Source organism: Chenopodium quinoa, unplaced genomic scaffold (assembly GCF_001683475.1).
Source record: "Chenopodium quinoa cultivar QQ74 unplaced genomic scaffold, ASM168347v1, whole genome shotgun sequence".
Taxonomy (NCBI): Eukaryota; Viridiplantae; Streptophyta; class Magnoliopsida; order Caryophyllales; family Amaranthaceae; genus Chenopodium; species Chenopodium quinoa.
This window is the reverse complement of record NW_018743292.1, coordinates 13,109,450-13,125,160: the sequence shown is the minus strand read 5'-3', so window position 1 is coordinate 13,125,160 and position 15,711 is coordinate 13,109,450. Positions and strand designations below refer to the sequence as shown.

The window sequence follows — 15,711 nt, the reverse complement described above, 5'->3', positions numbered from 1 at the left end:
CAACAAATTACATAAATTTATAATTTACACAATAATTACAAGTAATTAATGCAAGAAAATCAAATTATACTCCAAAATTTAATTATCATAAAGTGGTATAAAGGTAAAAACTCGTGTAACCTTTGTACGGAATTCTCGTGATATCTAATTTGGAAACGAGGCTTTACATAAAACGAACATCATGTGACATATAAACTTATTTACATTTTCTATAAAACCTTACCATATTTCAAGGTGAAAACAACAATTGCAAAGACATTTTGGAGAGAAATTTTTTTTGGAATAACAACATAACAAGGGAAGAGAGGTCATATACTTATAGAATAAATGGACCCACAAATGGGATCTTCGACTATGACAGAGACGTTAGTTTCCTTTTCCCTCTAATTCTCTCTTTCTTTCTCTTTCTCTCTCTAAACTCAACGTCTTTGTTTCTCTCTCTTCTTTGATCTAATTTGCCAAATTATTTTTCATTTTATTTTTTATTAAAAGAGACACTTTGTTTGCTTTTGCGCAATTGCACTTACTTAACCCTATTTCAGACAGAAAAAATTAGTGCTTTGTCACAGTTGGAAGACAAAGGCTTCAGTTTCACATCTCACTTCTAAATTGGGTTGATTCTCCTCTCTTCTTTTACCCATTTTTTTCTAAATTAAAGGGTGTTTTTTTTGGTTTTTATGGTATTAAAGCTGGTTTTTTTCTCATAAAATTCAAAAATTTCAGCTGAAATTCATCTGGGTTTTTTATTTTCTGGAATGGGTTGTCATTTTTTTACCACCCTTTTAAAACCATGATGTTTTTTCATCTGGGTTTTCGATTTTAGTCCTTTTTTTTTACAAAAAAAAAAAAAAAAAAAAAAAATTGTTTTTTTTTAGGGAAATTTAAGCTGAATTTGGTTGAAAATGGAGATAGAATTAGCCAACAAAGTTGCAATAGAAAGTGGGCATAAAGTTTTAGCTCTTCTTAGTGAAAAACAAGAAATTGAAGGAAAAGTTTTAATGGCACAAACTAGTGATGCAGTTAGCAAATTCAATAGAGTAGTTTCTCTTGTTGGGCAAAAGGGTTTTGGTCATGCTAAAATCAGAAAATACAAGAATTTACCTTCATCTTTACCAGAAAATATTTTCTTAGAAACCCCACATTTACTTCCTGAATCTGCTGTAAAACCCATAAATTTACTTCCTGCTTCAGGAAATTTCAAAAACCCTGTTTCAGAATTTGACCAGAAAGTTCAGAATTTACCCCCAATTGCTCAGAAATTGTTTGCTGAAAAGCCTTCAATTGATTTTACTCTATCAGTGAAACCTCCTGGCCAAAATTCTACCCCTCAAAATTTATCCCAAAATCTGCAGTTTTTACAGCAGCAGCAGCAGAAGTTTCAGCAGCAGATGTTGCAGAGAGTGCAAATTCAACAGCATATGATGTACAAAAATGAAATGGCAAACAACAACAACAATTCATCTATTAGTGGTGGAAGTGGGATTAATTTGAAGTTTGATCAGTCGAATACTTGTACACAAACCATGTCATCTAATAGGTCCTTTGTATCTTCATTGAGTTTGGATGGGAGTGTACCTAGTCTAGGCCGGAACTCGTTCCAATTGTTCGGGTTGCCTCAATCGTCTGATCCGAATTCGCAGCTTCTTAGGAGGAGGTGTCTTGTTAAGGGTGGTGAAGGTGGGAGTGCAAAATGTGGGAGTGGCTCCAAATGCCATTGCTCCAAGAAGAGGTTTATCAAATTGTCATCTTTGTTTTTATGATCAAATCAATGTAGGTGGCATGGTGGGTGTTTAATCGATTTCGAGTCGTGTAATCTGATGTTTATGGTGTTTTGTTATGCAGGAAATTGAGGGTTAAGAGGTCCATTAAGGTGCCTGCAATAAGTAACAAGAATGCTGATATTCCTCATGATGAATACTCATGGAGAAAGTATGGGCAGAAGCCAATTAAGGGGTCACCACATCCAAGGTAGACTTGTTCAATTATTTAGTACTTTCCATGTATATCATGTTTGTTATAATTTGTTTTAATTAATAGTTAATTTTATCATGAATTATATTTCTTTTTATAATGAGAAAGTCTAAGAAGTTGTCTAATTTGGAATATATATCTTAATTCATGTTTTCGTCCTTAATTGCTCATTGAATTGCCGGAAGAAGTAATAATGCAAGTACAAAAGGAGTAATTACCATGTTTATCAAATAGACGACTATACTCTGTCGAGTTTAATAAAGAAACTTTAGTTTCATTCGATCTTTGGTTAATCAGAATTTTGCAACTTGTCCTGTGTCACTGAAAACAGGACTATTACCAAACAGTAGCCAATTGCCTAAATTATATTTAGTATAGTATAAGAAGTGATTGTCATTTGGTGTTGAGTTTGTCACTTGTTGAAGGGTGGTAATAATTCTTCTTTTGTGTATAACATGCTCTAAGCAAAGTACCTTGGACAAATTTCGTGTCAACTGTCAAGTGGTTTGGGTTTAGATCGGTTAATCAATTAACCGAGTTTAATAGGTCTTTTCTTGGCAAAGTTCTTGATTTAGATGCATGTTTATGTTAATTTCAACCAGTTGGGGCGGGTTTGATCTTTTATCTGTTTTCAAGATTTCAATATGCTTCTTGTTGTCAAGATTCGGGTTTAAGGCATCCTTGATTAGTGCTAGACGGAAATTTTACCTGTTTAATTCTTTCTAATAATGTTTGCTCTTTGATCATGAACGAAAATTGGTTTTGATGATTGCAGGGGATACTATAAGTGCAGCAGTGTGAGAGGCTGCCCAGCAAGGAAACATGTAGAGAGGTGCTTAGAGGAACCTACAATGCTGATAGTCACATATGAGGGCGAGCATAACCATGCCAAGTTTATAGCATCTCATTCTTCGCAGACTTGACAACGTCAGTTGAACTTTGTAGCCTATCATTCGGAATTCTCAGCGTAGATACAGCACAGCCATACCAATTTGTGGCCTGTGCTTTTGCTTTGCCATTGTATATATTAGTATTAATATCGTCGAAAACTTGAAAACTCTATAGCCTGAAACTGTTTAATTACTAGATGTTTAGTTGAGCTATTTAGTTCTGGTTTGTAAGGTTCGAGCAACAGACCACAGAGCTAAAGCAGGAAGGCCTATATAATTAAAAGGTTACAAATTGGATTTCCTGGAAATCTTTTCTCTTCTTCATCCCTTTGATTATCCCTTGCAATTTCCATCCCAATGTTCATGTGATTTGCTTCGTAAATTTCTATGGAATAATGTAAACTAATAATCTCACCTTTAGTCGGTCTTCCACAAACAATCCCACCTTTTGAAATTCTAGAAATAATCCCACCTTTGATAGAGATCTTCCACTAACAATCCCTTTGACCTACAACCTGTTAAACAGGTTAAAAAAAAAAATTCCCTTTATTTTTAAAACTTAATCTCTTCTACGACCACCAGCCATCACCGTGGTCACCCCAACCCTCACCCTTTACCGCCACCTCCATCCATTAGGCCACTACGAAACCCCCAACCACGCCGAAATACCATCACCACCCCCAAAACCCGAGCCTCACTCAAATTACACCACCCACAACCTCGAAAACACCACTGACTGCCCCCGAAAACACCATCCACAGCCCCGAAAACACCACCCACAACCCCGAAAACACCACCCACAACCCCAAAAACACCCACAACCCCGAAAACACCACTGATAGCTCCAAAATAAACACCATCCACAGCCCCCAAAACCACTAACACCCTCGAAAACACCGCCCATAGCCCCAAAAACACCAATGATAACCCCGAAAACACCACCCACAGCCCCAAATAACTCCTCTTGGCCCTAAAAACTCAACCCTTAGCCTGAAAAACTCCATAAAAACCACCCCATGAAACCCACCTATACAAAACCCACCACCCCCACAAAACCCACGCCTACAGCCCCACAAAACCCAACTACCACCCCAACGAAATCCCACCCCCACGAAAAATCTCAAAACTCCGTGTGTTCGAATACATCATCGTTGACTCCGGGATTGTGCGAAATTGATGGTTGTGGAAGGGGTGTGCGACTGGTGGTGTTTTCAGGGTGGTGGTTGCCGGAGAATGCAAGGGCGGGGATGGGGAGAGGAGTGCAGTGGTAGGCTGGGCTAGTGGCGGGGCTGGGGGTTTTCTTCTTTATTTTTTTTTAATTAGATTTGTTTTTTTTAATTATTAAAAATCGGACTAAACCTATTAAAAACCTACACGTGTCTTTTAAATTAAGAAAATCGGTTACCAGATCAATCCAACCGGTCAGGGATTGTTAATGGAAGATAGGGGCAAAAGGTGGGATTATTTCTGGAATTTCAAAAGGTGGGATTGTTTGTGGAAGACCGACTAAAGGTGGGATTATTAGTTTACATTTTTTCAATTTCTATTACCACTTAAGAGGTCATTTTAAGTGGTAATGAAACTTTATGATAAAAACGTACTCTTCTGGTGTTTTGGAGGAGTTTAAGCATTGTCATGAGCTTTTCCTCGATGATTATGTATAACTAATTATCATCACCTTCTTTTTATTGCCGCCTACCAAAACACTATGAATGTCAACTTTCTTGGTAGAGGAGACGTAAATGGGGGATGTTATGAGGGCCAAGCGAGCGACGGATGTGTCAAAATTTTCTTGTACTTTATTTTATTCTCGTAATCTCGAGGCTTCATATGACCACGTACCCATGTCCAGCTATTGGCATGGCGAATCAAAGAGACTATGAGACAATAGCAACTCTAGCAAGGTGGCCATTGCATCGTGAATGCATAGTATGAGAATCTCATTCCAGCATTCGGCTGCTTTTCTTGGGCTTATTGCTCGCATACCAAATATTCTTACATTTTGCTTTTGTTGCATTTGAGAATTGACATCCTTTTCACCATACACCAATTAAAAATAGTAATTCGTTCGCCTTGCTTGATTAGACCTAGCGAACTTGATCTGACTTAAAAGACTTAATCCATATGACTCAAGATTCGAGTTTGATCAGAAGATCAAATTTGACTCGATACCCAATTTAACCCGAGTTGTCGTAAAAGATACAAACTTATTTTTTTTATTTTTTTTTTACTAAAAAAGATACAAACTTTAAATCAGATTGAAAATTAGATTTACCTAACCTGATTTTTACTCAAGGAAAAAAATACAAACTTGAATAATTAACCTGAACATTATCTTTTAGACTTTGAAAATTAGATTTACCTAACCTGATTTTTACTCGACTTATCTTTTAGCTAGGGAGCGAAATTGTTGCTGTAATGTAGGGTTGTCAATAAGATTTTGAACTTGTTATTCTCATTCCCGCCTCATTTTTCTATCCCTATTTCCATCTCTATGATGGATTTGAAATTGATTTCCATCTCCGTCCCATTGGTTACTAATAAAAATCATCCCCACTCCACCATCCATTTAGGTATCTAAAAATACCGCCTTCCTCACCTCACCATTAGAACTAGTTATTGGGCGGGTCAGATCAAGGTTAGTGCGGGTCGATTGCAGGTCTAATCAAAGAAGGTCACATTTTACAGGGCCAATAGCGGGTCAGACCAATGCGGGTCGTGAGTCATTAGTAGGTTGATAATGGGTGGGCCAACAAACTATTAATTAAAATAAATATTGGTCAAAGCCATTATAAAATTTATATGAATACAAAAATGTCTATGTAATTTTTTTACATTATCTATTTTCCTTATGTATTAAATTGAACAAATATTTTGACCATATATTGACCCTACCGAACTAGAGCCTAGTCTATTACAGGTCATGTCCATTAAGAGCCCTATAAACTTGGCCCTAACCCTATTATTATTGGGCTACCCTATCCAACAACTAGGTTTACTCGCCATTGATGAGTCTATATATATATATATATATATATTTATATTTATTTATTTCCCGTTCCATGGTCATATTTGTGCTTGTTTGAGTTTTACGGGGCTATTTTTAGTACTAATATACGTTTCTAGTGTTTTTGTAAACTTGGTATTGTTTTATAGGAATTCGCAGAATTATGATCCCGAGCTTATTGAGCCACTATAAAGATGTGGGATTTGATCGTATTTTATGACCAAATATTTTTAGCCAAAGACTAAATTAAAGGAATTTGGTTCGGTGATTAAGGGCTTAAGTGAAGAGTTTTAAAGTTTCAATATAAATTATCATCATGAACCAAACTAGTGTCGCGAATCAAGTATGAAAGAAGATTTGGGCCCAAAGCAAACCAAGCCAATAAGGCCCCGCTCGTTGCTATGTTGATTGGGCCCGATCGGGCACGCTTATTTCTACTGCATTATTGTCGCGGCTTTGATATCTTTTAGAGTTCTATTAGTAGTGAGTTTTGTTTAAAAGCCCATGAACTTGACTATTAAAAGAGGAGTAGTACACAACTTTTTTTTTTTTTTTTTTTTCTTTCTCTTTCTCTTTCTCTTTCTCTGACAAGATTACACAGCTTTTGGGGAGGGAGTTAGTTTTGTTTTTTTATTTTAGGAAAAATACACTTTAATAATTTCAATTATTGTTGATTTACTTTTAATAATTCCAATTAAGGTTTATTTTTTAATAATCCTAATTATGCTCTGAGTTTGCCTCTAATAGTCCCAAAAATCGGTTACCTGCTGAAGGGTAATTTTTTTGTTTTTGTTTTTTAAACGCCACATGTCAGCACATGATTGACATAAATATTAAAAAAAAAATTAAAAAAAAGTAGAAAAAAAATTCAGAAATCGATCAGCCACCTAACCCACATAGCCAACCGTGAAACCCCCCCAACCCACACAGCCAACCGGCCACCTTCCTTACCCCCCCCCCCCAAAAAAAATGGCCGGCCGACCCTCCCAACCCCCAAAACAGAGTCGACGGCCCACCGAACCCTCTAACCACTCTCCTCCCTCCCCCCCCCCCTTCGCCGGAAAACCAAAACCCGAAAAAAAATAAATTAACGCTGCTCCTCCTCCTTTCCCACACCCTTGAAACCGCCAGAGGTTGGGGAAAGGAGGAGGGTCGTTTTCAATGGTGGGGAAAGGTTGATTTCGAGGGAGGATAGGTGGTTTGGGGGTGAGAGTGCGTCGGATAGGGTGGTTTTTGGGGTTAGGAGGGGTCGGTCGGCCGTTTTCGAGGGTTAGGCGAGACTGTCGGCTGTTTTCAGACAGGCTCGAGGTTGGCCCTAGCGTTTGTCGGTGGCGTAAGGTAAGGGGAAGGGGTGGTGGCTGTTAGGGTTTAGTTTATTTATTTATTTATTTATATTTTTTTAATTTAGACCAATCACGTATTGACACGTGTATTGGTTACCTGTTACAATAAGTCATTGACTTGGTGTTGACCGGTTGGGAGTCTGGGACCATTAGAGGCAAACTAAGGGCAAAAAATAAACTTTAGTTGGAATTATTAGAAGTAAATCGACAATAGTTGGGATTATTAAAAGGTATTTTTCCTTTTTTTTTTATGCCTTTTAGTTTAATTGTTTTAGGGGTTAGATTCTTTAAACGTTGTATTTCTTTGTTCTTGATTGTTTAACAGTTAATACTTGGTTTTGAGTTACGTTTAACGTTTTACGTCTTTGTTTTATTTTTAATTTAGTTCACTTTTAATATGAAGGGATGATTTATTATTGTTGATTATTGGTGTTTTGAATTAATTTTCTATTGATTGATAAAATGCTATGCAATTAGATTAGCGTTGGTTTAAGTTTATGAGTTAAGCAATATTGATTTGAGATTCGACAGATGAGAATTAATGTTAAGGCCTAGTTTTAATAGGCAGCTTAATTTATAAATGGTTAAGTCATGATTCGAGAGATGCGATTTAATATTGCTAATATAAGTTAATTATGTGATTGTAATACGTAGCGAAAACCCTTTATAATCTAGTGAATTTATGCATTGATAATTGATTGTTGTCCTTCATCCTGGAGTATTGTTTATTGGTGAACCTATGCTCTAGGATTTATTTCATTGATATTCTCTTAGTTTTAATTGCTTCATTTAATTATTTTCTTTAGTTTAATTCATATAAAATCATATTGTTTATTTGGTAATTTAGATTTTATCAAATTTATTAGGAATAGAAGAACGATGTTTCCCTGTGAATACGACCCTACTTCCCTATTTGCTTTAATTAGAGGACTTAAGAATTTCTTGTATTTGCTTTAGTTAGAGGACTTAAGAATTCTTTTGGACGACCACATTGGCCGCCTCAATTAAGGTAGGAGCTTCATCAGAAGAAGGATGATCGGCCGCATTAATTGCCCCTAGGTCGTCGTACCAACAACCCCTTTAGAAGGTTGGAAAGTCCTCTATGGCCATTTGAGAAGAGGATGACGCGGTCACCTAAACCAATGAGCTAGTACCATTGCTCACTTATGCCCCCGTCCGAGCCCCCAAGGCGTAGAGGGGTGATTGGATTAAGCAGCCGGTCACCTAGCCCCCTTTTGACTCCACGAATGTAAGTACCTCTTGTTCAGGCCATGTTCGACTGCAGGGATAGAGAAGAATAAGCGGGGGGTGAGTTCAAGCGCACTAAAATCGGAGCCGTTCCAAATTGAGGAGGAGCCGGCCCCAACCACTCTAGACTCCTTAGTCCCAGGTGAACAACTGACCTCATGAGGAGAGACGGACGAATCCGATATATTTTCCAGTTCGAGTTTAAAAAAACAACAAGTATATGTAAATAAAAGAAAAAAAGGAGAGAAGAAAAACAGACGGTTACCTCTGTTCGAGTTAAAAGTTTGAAGATCTTGAGGTCAAATCACTAGCACCAAAGAAATGACAAAAAAAACTTGAGAAAAATAGACGCCCGGCGGAGCTCTCAAACACAGTTGAAGAAAATCACTTTCTCTCTCTAGAAACTATGACTTTTCTCTAGAAGATACAAAACGCCAAGTGATTGTATGAAGTCTAATGGGGTCTATATATAGGGCCATTTTGTGAGGGTAAAAAGGTAAAAACACCTTTCCCCTCCAAAAAGGACTAACGTCCCTTTTTTCAAATCATTTAAAGAAAGATCAGACGACAACTAGGTCTGTCTGTAAAAAACGAAAGCCACCTCAACACCCATTGACATATGGCTGGAAAAATGGGGGAGATAAGTGTCCTACCCAGTTGCAGGCGGCAAGCCAAGTACAATTAACCTTGAAGAAATACTTCATTAACAATTAGGCGGACGACTGAGTGCGACCAACCTAATGCTAGAAGATGCATCTTAAATCCGGGCAGATGGTTGAGTCCACTTAGCTATACGTATATGACCTATAAGATTTTCGGACGCCTCTAAAAGGAGGTGTACAGACGCCATATCAAAGGTGGTGGCACGTAAAGGCCGTGACACCCCCTTTGAGGGGCAAATGTATACCCAGCCATGTATTCCTATCCCAAGGTGACACGTGGCCCAAAAGGGAGACATGTGTGTAGGACTATATGTACTATAAGCGGAATTTCATGAATCATATTCATAAGCTCCTAAACCAAGATCACATGCATAACACACTAGAACCACATAATTATACCTTTGAAGCGTGATCTTGGTACGACTGTCGCGTGTCTACCAAAAATAAACCTAACTAAAACCTCCTAAAATGCAGTAGGGTAAGCTAGGGTCGATCCCACAGAGAATTGGATTACCAAATTATTACTTGCGAATGTTAAAAACCCCTGATTTGAAGAATGACTATTACGATCTAATATATAAAACTATGGACTTGAAATAAGCTAAGTACGGAGATGTAAAACTGACAGTAGGAATAAAAAAATCAAGAATGACAAAATAGAGATCGGGAGTTACAATATAGAATTGGAATATCGATTGATCATCGAATTATATAAATCATGTTTTTATCTCAATGTTAGCCGATGAGCGCAAACAAGCATTCGACACTTCCCTTAATTGCAAATAAACCAAATAAGCTCTTGGAGTATTGTCTAACTAACTAACAATCTAGAATAAGCTCTCTAAACTCGATTAATTAGCAGCATTAATAACTAGGAAGTAGCTAACTTAAGCCACAAATCTCACAAGCTCGGATTCGTGCAACTTGAAGGGCTGATAATCATAGTCATCGGATAAGTTTCAGTCACCCATAAAACACCTAAGTGCTACTAAGGAGTATTAATCCGGACAATTACGTATCACAAATCAATATTCTAGCAGTTAAACTAGCAAACTATACTAAAGATGGCCGGTCTAGAATATAATTTAACTAATTCATTCCAATAAAACAGATTATCAATCCAATCAAGATATAAACATAATACCCACAAATTATAACATATTTATTCTCAAAATACGATAATCCAATGCATAATATATCTCCCTACCCACTTATAATCTAACCTGGCATATTAAGAACTGAAATACTAACAATGGTAATCATATAAATCATATTTACGAAATAAGAGATAAATAATTAAATTGAAACAAAGTGTAAAATCATTCAACACGATCTAATAAAAGACTGAACTATTGACGGTAAAAATAACTTAGTAAACTACCCATTATTTGAAATTCCACACGCAAAAGTTGTAAACAATCAATTAAATTCAGAATACCAAATCAATGGAAGAACAGCCACAAACGACACTCCAAGTTAAATTCACCGCTGTTGCTACCTTCTTGTTCTTCGGTGTTTTTCTTCAGCTTCGCCGCTGCACTACTGCTCTGAGTTCGTTTCTGGTTTGTTGCTGAATTTCGCTGCCCAGAATGTCGCCTCATCTCGAATGCAATTCAGTCTCACCATATAAAGCTTCCCAAAAATCCGCCAATCCTCCCAATTCGGCTGCCTAAAGTTATCACTGGGAATCTTTGATCCCGAACTACCCGAGTTTTTCCTCTCATCCTTATTTGATTTCATCTCTATCTTTTCTTGCTTAACAAATTGATAACCATCAATCTCGCTCCATTTACTGTTTGGCTTACACGCAAGAACAGTGAGAACAAAGAAGAGTTTGAGCTGCTCTCTTCTTTCTAATATGTTATGTGACAGATTGTTATACTTCAAGGCCTAACTGTAATAGCTTACACAATAAAATAACATTGGGCTTGAAATAGTTGAGAGTCAATGGGCTTGTAAACTTTCTCTTAACCGGAGTGTCGTAATATGCAATTTGATGCCAATATTTTCTTTCCTACAAACAATAAAAATAAATAGTAGTAACTTGTGTCTAGATAAGAAAATTACGTAATATATCTTTAAACCATCAAATATTAATCTAAAATAAAGAGTTTAATAGATATAAATATTATATTTTATGACTCTATCAGATCTCCACGTAGCTATTCGATCGGCAAATCAGGGAGAAAATAGAGCCCCAAGCGTGACTCCTCTACTTAGTCCAAGGGATTCAAATGAGCCGTCCACCAATACTTGATTGGTCGAGTGAAGGAGGAAAACCACGATCACCACCTTTGCGGACAACGGGCCACCACAACGAACCACCACCACCGTGCACACACTAAGGGAACGAACGAGAGTGAGAGGGGAGTTTGAGAGGGCTAGGTTCGTGTTTGCTAATTAGGGTTTGATCACACTGATCATGAATTGCATAACTTCAACCCTAGGCACCAAGTCTATTTATAATCATATTATAATTAGACTAAGAGCAAAGCCCTAATCCTCTAAAACCCACCATATGGCCGGCCACCTAGCTAGGGGAGAAGGCCCATCATGGGCCTTTTCCTCTAATGCTCAATCTAGGCCCTTTGTGTGACCTTATAGGATCCTTTCAATTGGGCTTTGGCCTATTTTACTAGCCCAAAGATCGTTAGTACATCTAGCTATGATATAGACGACCCAATTGGACGAACTTAATTATCTCCATAATTTGATCCATTTATATATCTAGTAATTGCACTTTACGAAAACATAAATTCTTCAATCTCCAACTTGTCTGAGACAAGTGTGCAATATTCAAATTCCTTAAGTCAGTATGTGTCAATTTGATAATATAATTGCATCTCATGTTGAGGTCATATTAATCTACAAATTGTTTCTTGAAATCTGAGTTAGAATTACAAAACCAAATGATTACTAAGTAATACATTTTTTTGAATGCGACCACGCATTTTATGAATTCTCCCTCTTCAAGCGGCCATGACACATTCTCTAATTGAATAGGTAGACTCAATCCAATCTTGTGGCAACCAAAGCTCCCACTCAACTTTTGAAGTAACCAAGAAACACCTTTTATAGTCCCCTTTTACGGAAAGATGTTTGGGTGTACCACAGTTAAATCAATCATTGAATGAAATCAATGTTCCTATGTCAAAGAATCCACCAATATATCCGGAAGCTCTATATTTGAACTTCAAAGTAGGTCAATAGTTCGATCATGCATCATTCATGCATACCCATGTGATTGACCGAGCATCTCTATGCCCATACAGCCCATGAAACTGCACTATCCATTCAATCTTACATGCTAGTCCATTTATTGAAATCATTTATGTCCAATTTAATGATTTCGAGCTAGGAACTTAGATAATATATGAATTTAGTTCACCTGTGGGGTTTCATTCACCAAGTCATCAACTTGATGAGCCCATAAATTCATAATTATTTTGGACATTTTATTTAATTTCCAAAACCATAATTAAATAAGAGAAATATTAATTTTTGATTTAAACATAATTCTGCAAATTGATGTATTACTTATGTAATATGTTTTCTCAAAACATATACAACTTAAATTACATAATTTGCTTCAAACCAAGATCCTTAGTATAACTCTCATACCTTAGTCTATGGAAGGGGTTTAGTAAGTAAATAAGTGATATTCTCACTCATAAAAAAAAAACTTTGCAGATCTTGATATTTCGCTAGTCAATGATCTCTTGAATGAGGTGATATCTCATATCTATTTCTTTAGATTAAAATCTAAAATCATCTTTGTTTGTTTGGAAACTTGCATCCGTATAATCTTTTGATAACTAATTTTTATTTCTGCCACTATAAACTAGAAATATTCCTTTAGACCTTCTCAAGTACTCAAGGATTTGTTCTTAGTAGCTTTTAGTATGCTTATCCTGAATTTGCTTGAAACCTGCTACACATGCTTAAGTCATATGTAACATCTTAGTTTGTACATATCAAGGCACATATAATGGACCCTTTTGCATAAGCATAAGGTACATTATCCATATGACTCAACTCTACTTGCTTTTAAAGGCACTGATTTTTACCGAGCGTAATACCATGAGACATGTGAAGAGATCTTCTCTTAGAGTCTTGCATCTTGAACCTTTCAAGAACCTTATCAACATAAGTCTCTTGACTAAGTCCAATCATTCTTCAAGATTCATTTCGTGGATCTTGATTCCCAAGATGTACTCAACATCTCCTAAGTCTTTCATATATAAACAACTCCTTAACCATTGCTTAACTTACTGAAGCAATGATGTGTCATTTCCTATGAGCAGTATGTCATTTGCATACTAGACTAAGAAAATCAGATTGCTCCCACTAAACTTCTTGTATACACAAGATTTTCTTTTAGTTCTTTAGGAAATCAAACTGTTTGATTGCCTCGTCGAAATGAATGTTCCTACTCCCTGATGCTTGCTTCAATCCATAAATGGATTTCTGAAGTTTGCAAAACTTTCTAGAATTTTCTGGATCTTCAAAACCCTTAGGTTGTGTAATATACATATCCTCCGTCAAGAACATTTCTAAAAGACGGTTTTGACTTCCAACTTCCAAATTTCGTAATCGAAAATCAGCAATCACTAGAAGAATCCAGATAGGCTTACGCAGCTAATAGGTTTGACCCATTTGTAAGTCTATCAAGGACTAACATATCTTTTCAGACATGGAGTCCATTCTGGATTTCATGGTTTTAAGCCATATCTTGAGTTGGTACTTACCAAAGCTTGCTTGTAGGGTGTGGGTTCCAACCATTTCCAATAATAAAATTTTGGAATCCACCTTTTACCAGAATTTCAACAAACTGTTTGTTTTGATCTTAGGTAACCTACAATAGGTATGAGCAACAATAGAATTATTCTCTTCAAGTCTTTGAAGCTTTTCATTCAAGTGGGACGATAGAAGCCTTGCTAGTTGAATTTAGCTTGCTTCGACACATGATTTATCAAATTAGCTGACTTCATGCGCCTTCGTCTCTGGTGTGGTGTTATCCACATCCATTTTTTGCTCGTCTCGAATCTCTTTGAGATATAAATTTACTCCCACTTGGCTTTGTAGAAAGAGATTTCTTCTAAAAAGACATTATTGCGAGCAACAAACACTTTGTTATCTACGCGATTGTAGGAATAAGACCTTTTAGTTTCTATGGGATGACCCACGAAGAAACATTTATCTGATTTGGGGTCTATTATGTTATATTTGTAAACATTTTACATAGATTTCATAATCCTTAATCTGGTTTAGAAAAGATAACTTTGGAACATTTCTAGCCTATAACTCTTATGACGACTTTTTCAACTGCTTTGGTTGAGTTTCTGTTTAGTATATTTGCAATTGTTTTTATAATTCATATCCTCAAAACGATATTTGTAAATCATTAAAGTTAATCTTGGATCGAACCATGGCAAGCAAAGTTTGATTCCTGCTTTCTAACACATTTTTAATTGTTGTGTTCCTGGATTGTGAACTAATTTCACAATTCCTTAGAGGATCATTAATTTTGACTCAAATATATATCACAACGATCATATCGTAGTGTTTTAACTGTTTATCTCAAACTGTTTTTACATTTCATTCTGGAATTTTGAACATTTCAATGATCCCAACCTTTACTTCATTAAGTAAGTATGGACATATTTACTTAAATCGTTAGTAAAAGCAATGAAATAGTTAAATCTAATCTAGCTTTTGAACTTATTGATCCACACACATCATATGTATGAGTTCCAAAAGGTCATTAGCTCCTTCACCCTTTCAACTAAAAAGTGACTTGGTCATCTTACCTAACAAGCATGACTTTTAATTCTCACAATAAGGATAAGAGTCCATCCATTTGAAATCTTTGGATGCGCAATTGGTTTATGCGACCTAACCTTACTTTGTTATAAGTAAGTTTAATTTAAATCATCTAATTTTTCTTTTGTGATCTACTTATATCAATGTCATAAAATAAAATTAACTCATATCTAGCAAAAAATGAAAACAATTTATTACCTTGGTCATGGATCAACACTTGTCCAAGCCAAGTAAAACCATTCAGTATTTCAACAAAAACCAAAATATTGTCTCATCAAAACCAGAAATAAGTTTAAATCATCATAAAATTCTGAAATAAAACTATGAAGCTATCTCTGGTCACTCAAACTTTTCTAGTGCACCTTCAAGCTCCATTTCCATGCTAGTCTCACTTCTTTTGTAGTTTCTGCACAACATGAATAATGTTAGCACTGCAACTTGGTATCGCATACCTAAGTGAAAGTCAATATATCTATAACATAATACCTAAGGTCGATGCTCCATTGTTTTGAGGAAATCAAGGTATTTCTAGCAATTGCGCTTCCAATGCCCTTTCTTTTTGCAGTAAAAGCATTCACTTTCACCTGCAGGCTTGGGCTTTGGATTTGCCTTGGGCTTTTTAGGAGCCTTAGCGACTTTCTTTCCCTTGCTCTTGGCACTTGCCTCTTGCCCCTTCTTCTTGAACCCCTTTCCCTTTTGGACCATAAGAACCTCTTTCTAAACTTCCTTAGGGATTTGCTTCTCTGCACTAACCAGCATAGCATGCA

The 15,711-nt window shown here is 36.4% G+C and overlaps 1 protein-coding gene across 1 annotated transcript; it reads left to right on the top strand.

The window, feature by feature from the left end:
• Window positions 1-458: 458 nt before the first annotated feature.
• Window positions 459-3,185, top strand: LOC110737126 (probable WRKY transcription factor 74). Its single transcript, XM_021917496.1, has 3 exons — window positions 459-1,729; window positions 1,843-1,968; window positions 2,747-3,185. The coding sequence occupies exons 1-3, from the start codon at window positions 903-905 to the stop codon at window positions 2,892-2,894; spliced, it is 1,101 nt and encodes a 366-aa protein (XP_021773188.1). The 5' UTR covers window positions 459-902; the 3' UTR covers window positions 2,895-3,185.
• Window positions 3,186-15,711: the final 12,526 nt, after the last annotated feature.

Coding starts and splice junctions, on each gene's coding strand:
- LOC110737126 (XM_021917496.1), top strand. CDS start 903: ATGGAGATAGAATTAGCCAACAAAGTTGCAATAGAAAGTGGGCATAAA. Junction 1,730..1,842: donor TGCCATTGCTCCAAGAAGAG/GTTTATCAAATT, acceptor TTTGTTATGCAG/GAAATTGAGGGTTAAGAGGT. Junction 1,969..2,746: donor AAGGGGTCACCACATCCAAG/GTAGACTTGTTC, acceptor TGATGATTGCAG/GGGATACTATAAGTGCAGCA.